The following is a 15,438-nucleotide window of genomic DNA, read 5'->3' as shown; positions in this document are numbered from 1 at the left end:
ACCATTAATTCATTTATTTTCCCACCAACCACGACTCATACGTCCCAAATAGCATAAACTGTACACAAATCCTATCATACTCCAGGACCTATGATTTGATACTCTACTATGAAACTAATGCACTGCATGAAGTGGATGTCATCACATGAATCATTATGATTGTTGTAAAACCCATGTGGCAAGGTAGTTACTAAGACCCTCCAGATTTTAGGGATTGAATGCCAATGAATTAAATGACTTGCATGTTGGACCTGATGTGTAAGCTACACAATCTAGGGGACCAATATATTTGCAGGATTGCCTGTACTGGTACTAGGTTCAGTCATTGGTGAAATTAAAGATTTTATAATAATCCTTATAGAACGTTTACACAAATGCAAATATAAATTGAACCCACTCTTGCTTTCCAAAAACTATTTTAAACAAGAAGGATTTGTGTTAAAACAAAATAGTTAATTTTTCAACAATTTTAATAAGTGACAGCTGTTGTTAATCGAAACACATATTTGAACAAAAATGATATCTGATGATCATAGTTAAACTGCAAATTAAATTTTATAATATATATAATTTGGTACTTAGACCAATAACTCATCCAATACTCAGACCCAAACACTAAAAGAGCTAGCAACAAGATATCCACACCTGGTAAAATAAACTCGAGGGCACCAAAGACATAAACAACCTGACATCAGTGAAGTGCATAAATGTTCTGGGCATGAGGGCCCTCTAATATTTTTGGGAAAAAGATCTAGTTGCAGGAAGAGGAACAAGATCCTTCTGATATTTTTCGACACAGAGGTGACCATGGCTAGAGGAAATAAGCCTGATAAACTATCTGTGGAGAATAAATGAGAGTGAGACCTCATAAAACAAAGTATATGCTTTTGAGCACCAACTTCATCACGTTATAAGAAAAACACTTTGAAACACCATTTTTCCTCAAAGCAAACACAATCATGAATCATGTTATCCAAGATGTAGCATAGTTATAAGCATATGCACTTAAGAAAAAAAATGGCTTTCATTAAAATCTTTATGGGTTTGTGCCTGCCGGATTAATATAGTCGCTTTCCACTAACAGTTCTGAACTTCAATAATGTGCCATGAAGTCTATTACCCAGTCCAATGCTGAGAAAAGGGTTCTTCAATAGATTAATATAAACAAGATATGATATACAAAACTTCAGGTTATATAATATATAGAGAAAAATTAACTGGATATTTTATATTGCTAGTATTTTAAACAACCTCACTTTTATTGCAACTTTCACTATTATGATTGCAATGGACCTAAATTTCCTCAGTCAAAACGCAATCACTTTCCAAGTTTGTACATCTTTGCATAGACTAATATGCAACTTAAAATTACTATCACTACAATAATACCAAAGTATAGCCTTCCTCAACACCCTCACAGAATAAGTAAAGCGGCAGAAACATATTTGAAAAATGCATTTTTCACATTTGTGTTCCTTGACTACAAAAATATATATATTAATGAGATTTACCAGAGGAAGCCTTGATTGAAAATGAGCTTAACACCTTACATTTCCAATGAATGCCAGCTTCTGGTATAATCTATCATCCTACAGAACACTGAGTCACCTTTTGGTGCTGAAAAAATCAGTTGCTGGAGCTGGCATCCAACAAATATATCTCATGAACGTGCCACTTCTGTTTTCAATGAGTGAAATCAAATATGGAGATTGTATTTACTTGAAGTCAGATTTCCTCATGAGTAATGTCATTCTATAGAATTGTGCATGAGCATTTGTTGTCTTTTGGCATGTCTGAAGGCTGCTTTTCTGTCCAGTGCAGACAAACTTAAATCAGATTTTAGATGGGAAAAATAATTAAAATGAAAAGAAAAAAATCTCTTTCAAACACTTCAAACATTAAACAGAGCAAATCCAGTTCAAATTCCAACTGTCTTTGGATGGGAATTGATTGGAAGAACCGAAGAGGTATTTCGTACCATTTCCTTTTTCAGCTGACGGTGGTCGTAGAACAATATGCATGGTTATAACTCCACCAGGTAGATCACATATTGGACCCCTGCACTCCCCTAGAGTTTTGTTGTTTTCTAATATCTTTCCAGAATTGATCAATTTCACATCATTGGTGGTCTTTGGACCATTTTCTTTCTCTGTAACAATGAAAGGATGAAATATTAAGCTTTCTACAAAAAGCACGAAGTAACTCAGAAATGTCAGATAGGGAGATCATTCATTGATGAAATCCAAGAAGCAAGGTCCTTCAAGAATGCATCCATTCAGATTTCAGAGAGATGCAGAATGTATATTATTCCTTCCAGATTCTTTTTACCATCCATACCATTACTCTTAACATATCTTATACATAAAAGACAAAAGGATATGTATTTAAGCACATAAACAAAGAATCTGAGGGGTTATAACTTATAAAACACAAGTTAATAGATTTTTTTCTTGCAGTATGCAATCATACCATATACCATGTCATGAAGTGCTTAGGTTTAGCACTCTAACAAACAGAAGTGAAATGATTTACATGGATTTGTAACAGAAATGTGAGAAAGGCAATCTTTGGTTCCCTCAAGCACAACTATGATCAAGTACAGACCACTCTGCCTCTGCACACTCAATTACTCCAATCAAATAGTTTAAAATAATCATTAAATTCTCATTCACTGATTCAAAATAATACCAAATTATTTAAAATGAATGCCTAAAATCTAAGTTGCTGAATCGTGGGACTTTTCCTTGCGATTCCAGGTACAAAACGTACAGGAATTGGATTCTGAAACAAATCTCCTTTGGGTACACATCTAAGATTTCGTTTTTAAATGCCAAAATGTTTAGGGATTCTACTTTGATCTTTTAAATATTTTAAGACCTAGACTGCTGATTAGTGAACTCTGAGCTTATCTACCATGAGATTCTGGCTTGATTTTTTTGATACAGAAACCTGAATTTAAATTAGAATGAAACATTTCAGAATTTGAAAATTGTAATGGTCATTCTAAATTTAATTCTATTTTTTAGCTGCACACACACACATATATGAACCTACCAAAAACATACCCAACCTCTCAAAAGAAATCTGCCGCAGCAACGTTTCATACCCACAAACCCATACCCGTTCCCATTCCCAATTTGGCAACTTAGTGTAAAATATAAGATGCTCGTATTTTTCAATATAATAAATGCCCTGATTTCTTCACAAACTCTGGTTGTTTGCCACTTTATGATCACCTGCCATCTACTTCTTCCCATTTCTCAGTTTTTCCCAAACTACCCTGTTCAGTCGTTACTTCTCATTGATGCATCTTTCTTTTCCCACCCCTGACATGGTAGCACGAATGATGGCATTCCATGTACTACACATAATTTGAAAGATAACCCTCCACACTAAAGCACTTTCCATCTGAGGAATTTAATGTCTACATAGAATATACAACAATAAATGAGGAATAGAGGAATACATCAATGGCCATCCCTTCAGCTAGTTCCATGTAAGGCACTCAATATGTGGTAACCAACGAAACAATAAGTAATCATATGCTACCAAAACTAATTAAGTCCTTATACAAACTGAACTCATAAAATTCATGTCAAACAAAAGAAATCAAATAGTAATCAACAAAAAGGAAGTCTAATATGAAATAAATACAAATTAATTTTATGAAATCCAAGAAAATGCAATAGTCAATATCTCAAAGATGCTGTTCTTATCAAGTACTTTCTACTTTCAAAAATTCTGGGAACTAGTGAATAAAAATACAAGTAATCAGCATTTACTTTGATATATACTATGCATCCCAGTTCAGAAATCTTCTGGATTCCATTTTGAAGAAAATCAGCATTCCTGATACTCAATTGATAGTTGGACAATACATAAGAAAAACAATTAAGAACTTATCAAAGATACACACCATTTGGTTTGTAAATTCAAATTCCGAAAGAGTACCTCCTGTCACCATGACTGTGATCAGGAAGGAGAAATTTCAACAGATCTAATAGTGCTTTATATTAGAAAATCTGCAACAGGTTAACATTAAAACCTTGAGCATAGTCACGAGACAACTCCAGCCTATGCAATATTAAGGTCAAAATCGCTATCAAGCACTCTTGAGAAAAAATCCACTCTATCAAGACAATAAACTTCTCGACATCTAATAAACAAACCTAAAGTGTACTATTTGAAAAATAATTTGACACAATTTTATGCATTCTGCTTAAGTTGTTCTCTACAAGCTACATTAAAATATTTCTTATTTTCATTTAACAAAAAGATGTGTTTCCACATTATAAAAATTACCTATTTCAAGACATTCTGCAAAAGAATAACTTGGCCTATTCTGACCTCCCCTTTGTTGATCTATACCCATCCCATACAAAGTGGAGAGAATCCAATACTATAAAACTAGTCATATGGAATGCAAAACTGATGAGACCCATAAACCAGCACGTTTGTATGCTGCACTGCCCATGACAATCGTTCAATTGTGCTGATTTGTACAAAATTTGATTTGCACTGTTTTCAAATGTTTTAAATTAGTGTAAGAGAAAAATGTAAAAATTCAACTGCAACCACTTCTAAATCAAGCTGTCCAAGAATTTTTTCAAGCTGTGACATACCACAGCCAAACAGAGCGGCAGAAAAAAGTTAGACTTCAGAGTTGGTATCTACAATAAATGCAATCTAGCTTCTGCAGTGCAATACATCATAGGATCTTTTATGATTGTTTTAAGAAGAAAATAAATTAAGATATGGCATTTCATATTCATGCTAACACTTTTCCCTAAAAAAGACACAATCGAGGATAATCTTGTCTAAACATTGGGAAACTAATTCCCCAGAATGTCACGAAGCACCACAAAAATTAGTGCTAGCAATTCAACAAAATCTGTAGACCTGAACCTTTAATCAATCATACACCAAAGCTGAAAGAGAAAGAGCACTGAACCAGTACCAAATGCAAGACTATTCAAACTCGATTCTTTGTTGCATCCACCTATACTGGAAACTGCACAAACACTAACTAATACAGGCACAACCAATAAAAACAGAACAATCCACTTAACAACAGATCCTGCACCATCAAAAAACAATTGGGCTCCACAAGCAATACTATGTATTCACACTACCATATAGGCATTGGCATGAAAGCATAATTATTTGCATACCGATAGATTTGTTTCCTCAAAAAGCAATTCAAGGTTAGAAGGCATTTACCAGAACTACATTTTCAAAATGATGAATGATGTGGCTCACTCAAAATACAGATAAAATCAATTGTTTTACTCGTCTAAAAGCTTTTTGGGAAATACATATTCCTGATCATGAATGAGGTACTTTTTTCTTCTTTAGCTCACTTTATCCTAATGATGATTCATTGAGTATGATTCCCAATGTTTTTTGAAAAAAGCAACAGCAAGAGGGTGCAGGCCCGTGGTACAATCATAGCACTCTTAGAAGCATATTAATGGCATCAAAAATGTGAAAATTCAGATTCAAAATCACAGACTACCTCTATCAAAAACAAGTTTCTGAAAGGTATTAAGCAGCCACATATTATCAAAAACATTCATCAAAATAACCAGCATAAAAGTACGGAAGTCCAACGGTGAATAAATATTAAACAGCATAACATGCCATGTAGGGCAAGAGTATAGGCTTAAACCACTATTAACAAAACCAAAACCAAAAGTAAAACTGCCCAAAGGGCTAGCAGACTTGTTAAGCAGGCACCACATAGGCAGCAACATTAATTTCCATGACCCAGCCTCTTGGACAGCAAAATATCTGCCCATTCGTCATTTAGGAACCTAAAGAGCTCCCTAGCACCCTCCTCCTGAGAAATGTCACCACTAGAGACTTTACCCTGCCGGAAAAGAGCGTAGTAGCACAGGCATGCATGATTTTCAGGGAAAACTTGCTGGCATTGTTCAAGTGGTTATTCAGGACGGCCATCTCCTCCTTCAGCTGCTTCACGGATATGTATGATTCGCAATGTTGATACAAAAGCATACACACAGTTATATCCAGAAGCTCTCAAATTCAATCAATGTGGACTGTGGAAATCGTATGTCTCTAAATAAAACTCAAATTCAACAATCAATGTTGATTTCCATCATTTATCTCTGTGTCTGCTCAACACCCAATCTAACCCTTCTAGTGGACCAAGGTATAAGAGAGCTCACAAATACACAATTCTCAACATTCCATCATATCCATAACACCACAAGAAATAATTTTAACCTAATAGTGCTGCTAAATATTATCCTCTACCTCTGTTTATATCTACCGCCCATTTGATCCTTATAGCTCTAACTTCTAAGGTATCCAAACAAGAAAAAGTTAGAATTCATCTATTTCCACAATCAAATAGGCCAATTCAGGCACAATAAATGTGACATTTCAATATCTAGACTATTCCACATCTGTTGAATCCAATTCAACAATCAATGCTGATTTCAATCATTTATCTCTGTGTCTTCTCAACACCCAATCTAACCCTTCTACTGGACCAAAGTATAAAAGAGATCACAAATACACAATTCAAAACATTCCATCATATCCATAACACCACAAGAAATCATTTTAACCTAATAGTGCTGCTAAATATTATCCTTTACCTCTGTTTATATCTACCGCACATTTTATCCTTAGCTCTAAGGTATCCAAACAAGAAAAAGTTAGAATTCATCTATTTCCACAATCAAATAGGCCAATTTGGGCACAATAAATGTGACGTTTCAATATCTAGACTATTCCACATCTGTTGAATCCACAGCTCTATCAGAACCAGACAAATACAAAAGCTGGCTCTTCTATTTATGCAATTATGTGCATTGAAAATAAAAACATACTTCTCCACACACCACCGAATCCAAAACATTTAAAACCACAACCAACAACCAGAATTATTGTTCATTATTTTTCTGAATTTTATTCATCATTGATCTCTGTGTCTGTTCAAGATCCATTCAATCCTAAGTTTTATTGGATTCCAATATTTCAAATAAGTCAAGATTAATCTATTTAGCTAGTATCACAAAGTTCAAGCACTGCCAACAAAATAGAAACCATCCATATGCCACAAGATCCATCATGTCAGAATAACAATTTGATCTCACAAGCCTAGCTTTTATAACTTTAATCTGCCCCCATCAATAGCTATTCAATAATTAGCTCCACCGGCACTAGACCAGCAAATAAAAACATAAATTGACTGTATTCTATTTAGTATATTACACAACTTAACACGTATTGGTGACAAACTAATAATTTTCCACAATGTCACCAGTTCCATGACATAGAAAACACAACTAGAGCTAACAAGTGAACTTAGTTTTCATATATATGTACCTGCTTAGTGCATAATCAATCTTTGATTCTATTTGACCCTATCTCAAGTAAAAGAATTAATGTTAATCTACATGCACAACGTTGTACACATCCATTAAAAGTGCGTAAATCTCCACATAGAAGAAGGTACATGGCACCAAAAAACAATGTGGTCCAATAGGCAATACTAATTTGCATCATTTATATCTGTATGTTTTCCATCCCTTCAGTATTTAGCTCTAATGGACACAACTGGAAACCCAAAAACTTGAGATTAACCTGTGTCCACATACCGACAGATCTATAACATCAAAAAACGCAATTCGGCTAGCTATCTTTCATGATTCTTATATCTGTCTATCCAGCGACCATCCAATCCTTAACTCTATAAGACCCAAAGGAAACCTATCATTTTCCTTTTCTTAAAACCTACATGTTGGTATAATTTTACGATCTTAGATCTGACACATATATAAAAATTTATGAATTTTACAGAATACCAAACATAAAATCTGTAAGTAAATAAACACTGATCTACATTAAAAAGATCCCTTAGTTTAGTACAGATTCAAAGTACATCCCTATAATTTTAGCAATTGGGATTTAGAAAATACCTTTTGGCCATTGTGCGAGAATGCTTTCCTTCAAAGTTGCAACAGTGGTAGCAGACAGATATCTCCTAGGGCCTATATCTGTACCATCGGGTAGTCTAAACTTGAGCTCCAAATACTCTTCCCCAGACATGATTTCTCAAATCCTCAGATCCCAATTGAGCACACAAAAGATCCAGACGGCCTTTAAAACCTATTGAGAGACCTCAAAACAATTTTGAAAGGGAAAGAAAAAAATACATATAAAAAATCCTTTTATCACATTACGACCACAGGTCCTTGGAGGCTTCAAACATTCATCCAAAACAAGCCCACTTCCTATTTTACGAGATTAAAGACTTTGATCTCACTCTGCAACCAAATTCAACCATTTTAAAAACCCAGGTAAAATAGTTTCCCCCTTCTTTTTGTTCCTAGCAGATCCACTATATTGGGAATAAATCGAATCGAAAACCATCGAATATTTCAGACTTAGGTTTTAAATGAAATGTAAGGCTGCTAAAACGCATGATTTTAACTAGATTTTGATGCCATCAAACGCGGTTTTGCAGGACAAAGCGAACCCAGACCAACAGTTGCTAGATCCATGAAGATTATTTTATATTATAGTTTTTGTCGAGAGACCCGCTGAATCCAACAAATTATTGATGCAATAATTTATCTTATTAGCCTTCAATATTCTAATGCATTCATGATTGCTGGATTTCTAAGCTAACTTATTCACAGATTAATTCAATTTCAATATTTATCTAAATCTGGTATGGTCAAAAACCTATATATAATAGTGCTTTAGACTATAGTTTCAGGCCTAGGATTAATATTTTGCTTTATTGATTTCAAGTATGGACATCTTTTTTTAAAAAATTGGAATTTGAGATATTTCTAGATGTAATATTGATTTTTTTAAAATAATATCATAATTATATGATAGAAATTTTTTTAATCAAATTTTTTATATGTTGTATTTTAAATTATATGTTAGGTATAAGTTTTAGGGAGTTAATCTTATGTTAGTTTTCTAGTCAAAGGTCTTAGTAAAAACTTATAGGTTCATTTGTTTTGAATTAAAAGCAGCCAAAACGAGGGGGTTGGCCCTTAAACAGACAAATTGGTCAACTACTAGTAGAAACAACAACCAAAACTACCCCTTACCACTTAAAAAATAAAAACATAGTTTGGAAGCATAATTAAAATAGTATCAACAGGCCTGATTATACATACTATCTGTATTAAAACTAGAAAAGCTACAGAAATATATAAACAAAGGCATAACAACCTTAAACCCAGCTAAGTTCAATAGGTTCAACAACCAATAGATAACCAGCATGAGAAACCAAAAGGAAAACGTCATTAAGGCTTCTTAGCCTCCTTCCTCCCTAGGAGGATGTTAGTCCAATCTTCTGCAAGGAAGTCAAATGACATTTTGGAGTCCTCCTTTAGCAGATCTCCCTCCATGTCTTTAAGCAGGTGAAGTGTGGTGGTAGTCGCATGAGTCACTTTGATAGTGAACTTTGTCAAAAGATGCATTATGTCCTCCAGCGCATGAATTCTTTCCCACACCTCATTGCCAACTGGCTTCCTAATCTCCATGTTGACCTCCTGCATGTTGCTAGGAAAGTCATCCACCTGCGCCATAGTGACATCCTACACAATTGGGGGGTTAGTGTTATCCATAGAAGAAACCCTAACAGGGGAGGAAATCGTTATAGGGGAGGGCACCCTATCCACTATTTCAAGAAACTGGTCCTGAGTTAAGGTCCACACACCCCTTCCCTATGGTAGCCGAAACATGCAACACCTCCTTCTTCTCCTTCCCCCCCTCCTCCAAACTAGATCTAGAAGAATCTAAAATCTCCTCCTACCCCTCCTCCATTCTCCCCTCCCCAAAATTTGATGCCTTTTATTTCATCCTTCATTTGGGGCAGCTTGTGTCCTCTAAATCTAACTCTTCCTCTTGCGAGGCCCCAGCTTTTAGTTTCCTCTTAGCATTGGACTGTGCTAACCTCCCCAACCTCGTCCTAGCCCCTCTCCCCTCATCCTCCAACTCCTCTGGTTCCTTCCCTTTCCCTTTATCATGTCTCCCTTTTTTATCCAAGGGGGTGGGCTTCAAATCAACAAGGGACCCGCTAGGTGAGGGTTGTAGGGTAGGGGGTCTAGGACCCGTGATCGTAAAGGGAACCAGATGGGGTCGTGGGTTGGGGTGGGTAAGAATATCTATCTCCACAATTCTAGGGGGGACCAAGGCAAGGTGAAATTGATACAATCAAAACATTAACCCTTGATGTAAAATGGTAAAATTGATGCCCTTCCTCATCTTTTCCTTTACATCAATAATCATATCTTCTAAATCATGCAATAGAAAGAATGGAATGGAAAGTAAATCACAGTGGAGAAAGTGATTAAGGAGAGGAAAGTGGTAGTAATAACAGACACCATACCTCCCTTCCAGAGTTAGGTACTTCATTAACATCAAACAAACCTCATTCCATGGCTCAGGGAGCTTCTCCCTCATAAAACCACCTATGTGTCGAATAGGTTCCTCCTCATCCAAAAAGAAGTATTGTAGACTCACTTCATCAGCCACCCTAGTCACCTTTTGCCATTTCCTACCCTTCATCGCCAAACCCGTCACCAGAGAGATGACATCCTCAGAGATGTGAAATGAAATGCCATTTATCGTGACTTTACGGTCCTCCCAAGAATTGACAAACTGTAAGGAACAATTTTCGTCATGCTCATTAAGCACCTCCATAAATGGAATGAAGCCACCTTCCTTTAGCATATACCACACCAACGGCTTCCTGGCATTCTCCTCAATCATGGACAGCTCAATATGCAAAAAGTCACCACCAATCTCTACAATTTTACCTAAACCTCTCTTCTCCTTCCAAACCTAGAAACATGAATGATTTCACACTTAGGCAGAAAAATAAAATCCCTTAAGCAAATATAATGACCATTATTGTTATTAATTATAGTGGCGTCCCTTATAGAAATTAATGTCATGTGTTGAACACCTCTATCTTTCTCCCAATCTTTTTCATCATTCCCCAAACACACTAACCTTTTAAAATTATAACCTTTTCCCATCCCATTGTACAAGAACACACATAGGAAAATCATTAAAAAACCTTTCATCTCCAACTTCAAAAATCTTCCTTTTTCGGGCCATGTGAATTTATTATTACTAGTACCAATTCCATCACTCTTAGCCATGTGTCCTTCATGACATTGTCCTAACCGCCAACTCAGCAGCAGGACACAAAAATTTGAAATAATTCTCTAGCTAGGATTCATCATGCTTAATTTCACAATTTACTAAATCTCTTACCAAATTTGACAAGGCATTAAAATCCCTCCAGCATCTTAGTCCCTTCACATTAAGCCCCAATGTTGCCATACCATCTACCACACTATTTCCCTCCCTAAAAATATAATTCAAATCAAACCTATTTAAAATAACGAATAATTGTCTGATGTCTTCTATCACATGTTTAATAGCCCATCCTTCCCTCATATTACCTTTAATAGTTTCTATAATGATTTTTGAATCACCTTTAATCTCCACATTTCTCCACCCCACACTTATTACCAATTTTAAACCCCAATAAAGAGCCATCACTTTAGTAGTATTGTTAGACACTTTCCCTAGCTATTTGGAATATGCCAACAACATCCTACCCTTGACATCCCTAACTATACCTCCTCCTACCGAACCTTTCTTTCTGGCAACACCATCAAAATTGAGTTTAACCCAATTCGTAGGTGGGTGTTTCCATCATGTCCTCTTCCTAGCCAACAGATTGGGATTATTAGTCTCCATTATCCCCTCTTCCAAGTTCCAACCCTTGGCAACCCTGACATCCAACACATTGGGGGGGACGTCAATTTTCTCCACTTGCTGCAACTCATATTCTAAACCATAAGTTTATAGATCTTGTCCACCATAACCTCCTCACTTTGTTCTTCATTCCTGAACACCCTATTATTTCTTTCCTTCCAAACACCCCAATAGACATGGGGGGAATAACCTTCCACAAGTTGACAAGGAGGGGGTGGGCAAAGAGGCATTGCCAATTCTCAACAAATTGCACTAAATCCTTGTTAAACACCCAGTTCACCTCCATCTTTTGTAAAAGCCTCCCCCAAACATTAGAAGCATAACTATAATGAGGAAACACATGGATAATATTCTCCTCCTCCTTCTCACACAAATAACATCTATTGGATAATTGAAAACACCATTTCATAAGGTTATCAATAGCAAGAATTTTCCCATGGATGGTGGTCCACCAGAATATATTAATCTTTGGGATTAAATGATTGAACCATATACTCCCCCCATGATTAGGTTCCAAAGTTTTATCAAACATTAATTTGTAGGCGGATTTAACAGAGAACTCCCCTATTAAAGTGGCCTTCCAAATGAACTCATCATTCTAACCCATTCCCAGGATCCTGTACCCTTCAAGCATAACATTGAGCTCTTCTATCAATTCCCCTCCAATCGGATCATTTTTTTGCAACTCCACCTTTTTCCACTTCCTTCCTGGGCCAATAAAATCAGCAACCATACTTCCCCCCTGCTCCTGGAGGTGGTTTTGAAGGGATCCATACTTCGTTCTTGTTAATGGTTTATCAATAAGCCACGGATCCTCCCAGAAGTTAATTTGATCACCCTTACCCACTAGCCAATCATTTCTCCAAGTGCAGTGAGAGAATTTCAGATTCCCCAAGTACTTGGGTTTCAAAATATTGCACCAATTGGCTTCATCCTTCATCAGGTTCCACCCCATCTTGGTGAGAAGCACATTATTCAAATAAGATATATTCCTTACTCCCAAGCCTCCTTTACTTTTAGGTCTACAAACCATATCCCAATTTGCCAAACTTAACCTATACTTCTCACTTCCTCCCGACCAGAGGAAATTACATCGTATTTTTTCCAATTTCTCTACTATACACTAGGTAATTTTGAACAGTGATAGGAAATACACAGGTAGCCCCTGAAGGGAGGAAATAAGAAGTTGGAGCTTGCCTGCACTACTCAATTTTTTACCTTTCCACCCTATCAACTTCCTTTCCATTCTCTCCAGAATGCAATTCCAAAAGTTTTTACTAACATCTTTCATCGTCAAAGAGAGGCCCAGATACGTATCAAGTACCATGGTAGTGTTACACCCCAAAATATTTATTATCTTTCATTGTATATCAAGGGGGGTGTTGAAGAAGAACACCTTACTTTTGTCGAGATTAATCTTCTGACCCACATTGACTGCATATATCTCCAGTACAAACTTACATGATCTAGCTTCACTCATCAAGGATTCCCCACTTAGAAAGGTGTCATCCACAAACTATTGGATCACCTCTAGAGGAAGTGTGGATGCAGGTTTAATACCTTTAATCACCCCCCCTTCCATCTTTCTCAAGAACACCCTTCCCAGCACTTCAGCCACCATGATAAACAAATAGGGGAGATAGGATCGCCCTGTCTTAGTCCCCTCTCCCTGTCAAAGCTCCCCCAAGATGAACCATTCACCATCACTGAGTAATTTATAGTCTCAACCATCAATTTAACCATCCTTATGATCTTTTGACTAAAACTAATTTTACCCATAACTTCATACAAAAAAATCCAATTTATCTTATCATAAGCTTTAGAGATGTCAAGTTTCAAAGCTATACCTAGATTACCACTCTTCTCCATGGAGTGCAAGACTTCATGGGTTGTTATGGCAACATTAAAGATTTGGCAACTCAGGACAAACCCATTATGGGTTTTCCCAATGAATTTATATAGCAATAGTTTTAACCTATTCACTAAATTTTTAGAGAAAATCTTATAGGTAGTGTTACAAAGGCTAATCAGCTTGAAATTAGAGAGAACCCCTAGGTCTTCAACCTTTGGGATCAGGGCAATACATGTTTTATTGAGTTGCTTGAGAAGCTTCCTAGTTCTTAAAAAGTCATGAGCCACCCGGAGGAGATCCAATTTTACAATGTCCCAAAAGTACTAGAAGAATGTCGGGGGGAACCCATCAGGTCCCGGGGATTTGTAGGCTTTCATGGAGAAGACAACTCTGCGGACTTCCTCCTCAGTGACCAACTATGAAAGTTCCTCATTCTCTTCACCTGAGATCATAGTCAGCATGGAATTAATCAACCATCATCTATCCTCCTCCTTGATGTTTCTCTGCTCTTCCAAAAAGGAGTTCTTGAAATAAGCAGTCGCCTAGCTACCAATGTCCTCAGTTTTAGTAAGCTTCACGTTGTCATCATCTTTGACATTATTAATAGTATTTCTCCTTTTATGAATTGAGGCTAATTGATGAAAAAACATAGTATTCCTATCACATACCTTGAGCCACAACCCCCTAGATCTTTGCTTCTAGAAGGTCTCCTCTCTTATCATTGTTTCCTTCCAAAACTTTCTACATTTTTCCTTTTCTTGAATCATATTTTTTGAGGTGAGACCTTCCCCCATAACTTTCTACAACTCTGCTAACTTCTCTTCCACCTTCGCCTTAGTCTTAAAGATATCACCAAAATATTTTTTCTTCTAGGGCTGCACATTTCTTCTAACATTCTCTAGTTTAGTAGAAAGTTTATACATAGCAGTACCTTCCACACAGATCCCCCACCACTCTTCCACCCTAGTGTAAAATTAGGATGGGATTGCCACATAATTTCATATCTAAAAGGTCTTGGGGCTCCCTGGGACTCTTCTTTCCAATTAAAAAAGATGGGAGCATGGTCTAAGACCATCCTAGGTAATCCCATGAGAGAGGAGGAAGTTAGGCCCTCCTAGCTAGCCAAAACCAAAAGTCTATCTAGTTTGACTTGGATAAGGTCAACTCCCTTCCTATTGTTTAACCAGGTGAACTTCACTCCACGCATCTCCATATCAATTAAATCATTTTTATTAATGAAATTAGCCAGATCCTTCATACTTTCATTGAAATCCACCATTCCTCCAACCTTCTCTGAAGGGTACAGAGGTTAGTTAAAATCTCCCATACAAAAGGTATTTTTATTACTAGAGAGAAAGATAGACAACTCCTCCCAAAGGCCATATTTTTCCTACCTAGTATTAGGTGCATCCACATTGACGACATCCATATCTCATCACCCGTCATAAATTCCATAATTAGATAGCATCTAGAAGAGTGAATAAGACTGCCTTTTCCAGCACTTGGGTTCTAGAAAGTAGCCACACCTCTTGATGCCCCCTTTGCTTCACTATAATGAAAATTGGCCCTTGGCCAAACATAACTAGCAATATTTTTCAAATTAGACATAGTCATTTTAACTTCTTGAATTAGAAGGATATCAACTTTCAAGTTAGATAGTTGTTGCTTGAGAGCAAACTACTTTTGAGGGCTATTTAACCCCCTCATGTTCCATGATAAGATGATCATTTTTTACCCTTTATCAAGAACTCCAAGGTAGGCTACTTGCCACTAGCCACCTCCCTTTCCATCTGCTTCAT

General features: G+C 36.5%; 1 protein-coding gene across 1 annotated transcript; it reads right to left on the bottom strand.

Moving 5' to 3' along the window:
• Positions 1-1,203: 1,203 nt before the first annotated feature.
• Positions 1,204-8,796, bottom strand: LOC149560817 (membrane-anchored ubiquitin-fold protein 1-like). Its single transcript, XM_089824836.1, has 3 exons — positions 7,950-8,796; positions 1,979-2,149; positions 1,204-1,808 (listed from the first exon to the last, which is right to left on the bottom strand). Exons 1-3 carry the CDS (start codon positions 8,077-8,079, stop codon positions 1,753-1,755), a joined length of 357 nt encoding a protein of 118 aa, XP_089680962.1. The 5' UTR covers positions 8,080-8,796; the 3' UTR covers positions 1,204-1,752.
• Positions 8,797-15,438: the final 6,642 nt, after the last annotated feature.

Source organism: Cupressus sempervirens, chromosome 4 (genome assembly GCF_028749045.1).
Source record: "Cupressus sempervirens isolate cs-2001-9-10 chromosome 4, ASM2874904v1, whole genome shotgun sequence".
NCBI lineage: Eukaryota > Viridiplantae > Streptophyta > Pinopsida > Cupressales > Cupressaceae > Cupressus > Cupressus sempervirens.
The sequence above is the reverse complement of the archived record's forward strand: the minus strand, read 5'-3'. Positions and strand labels throughout refer to the sequence as shown.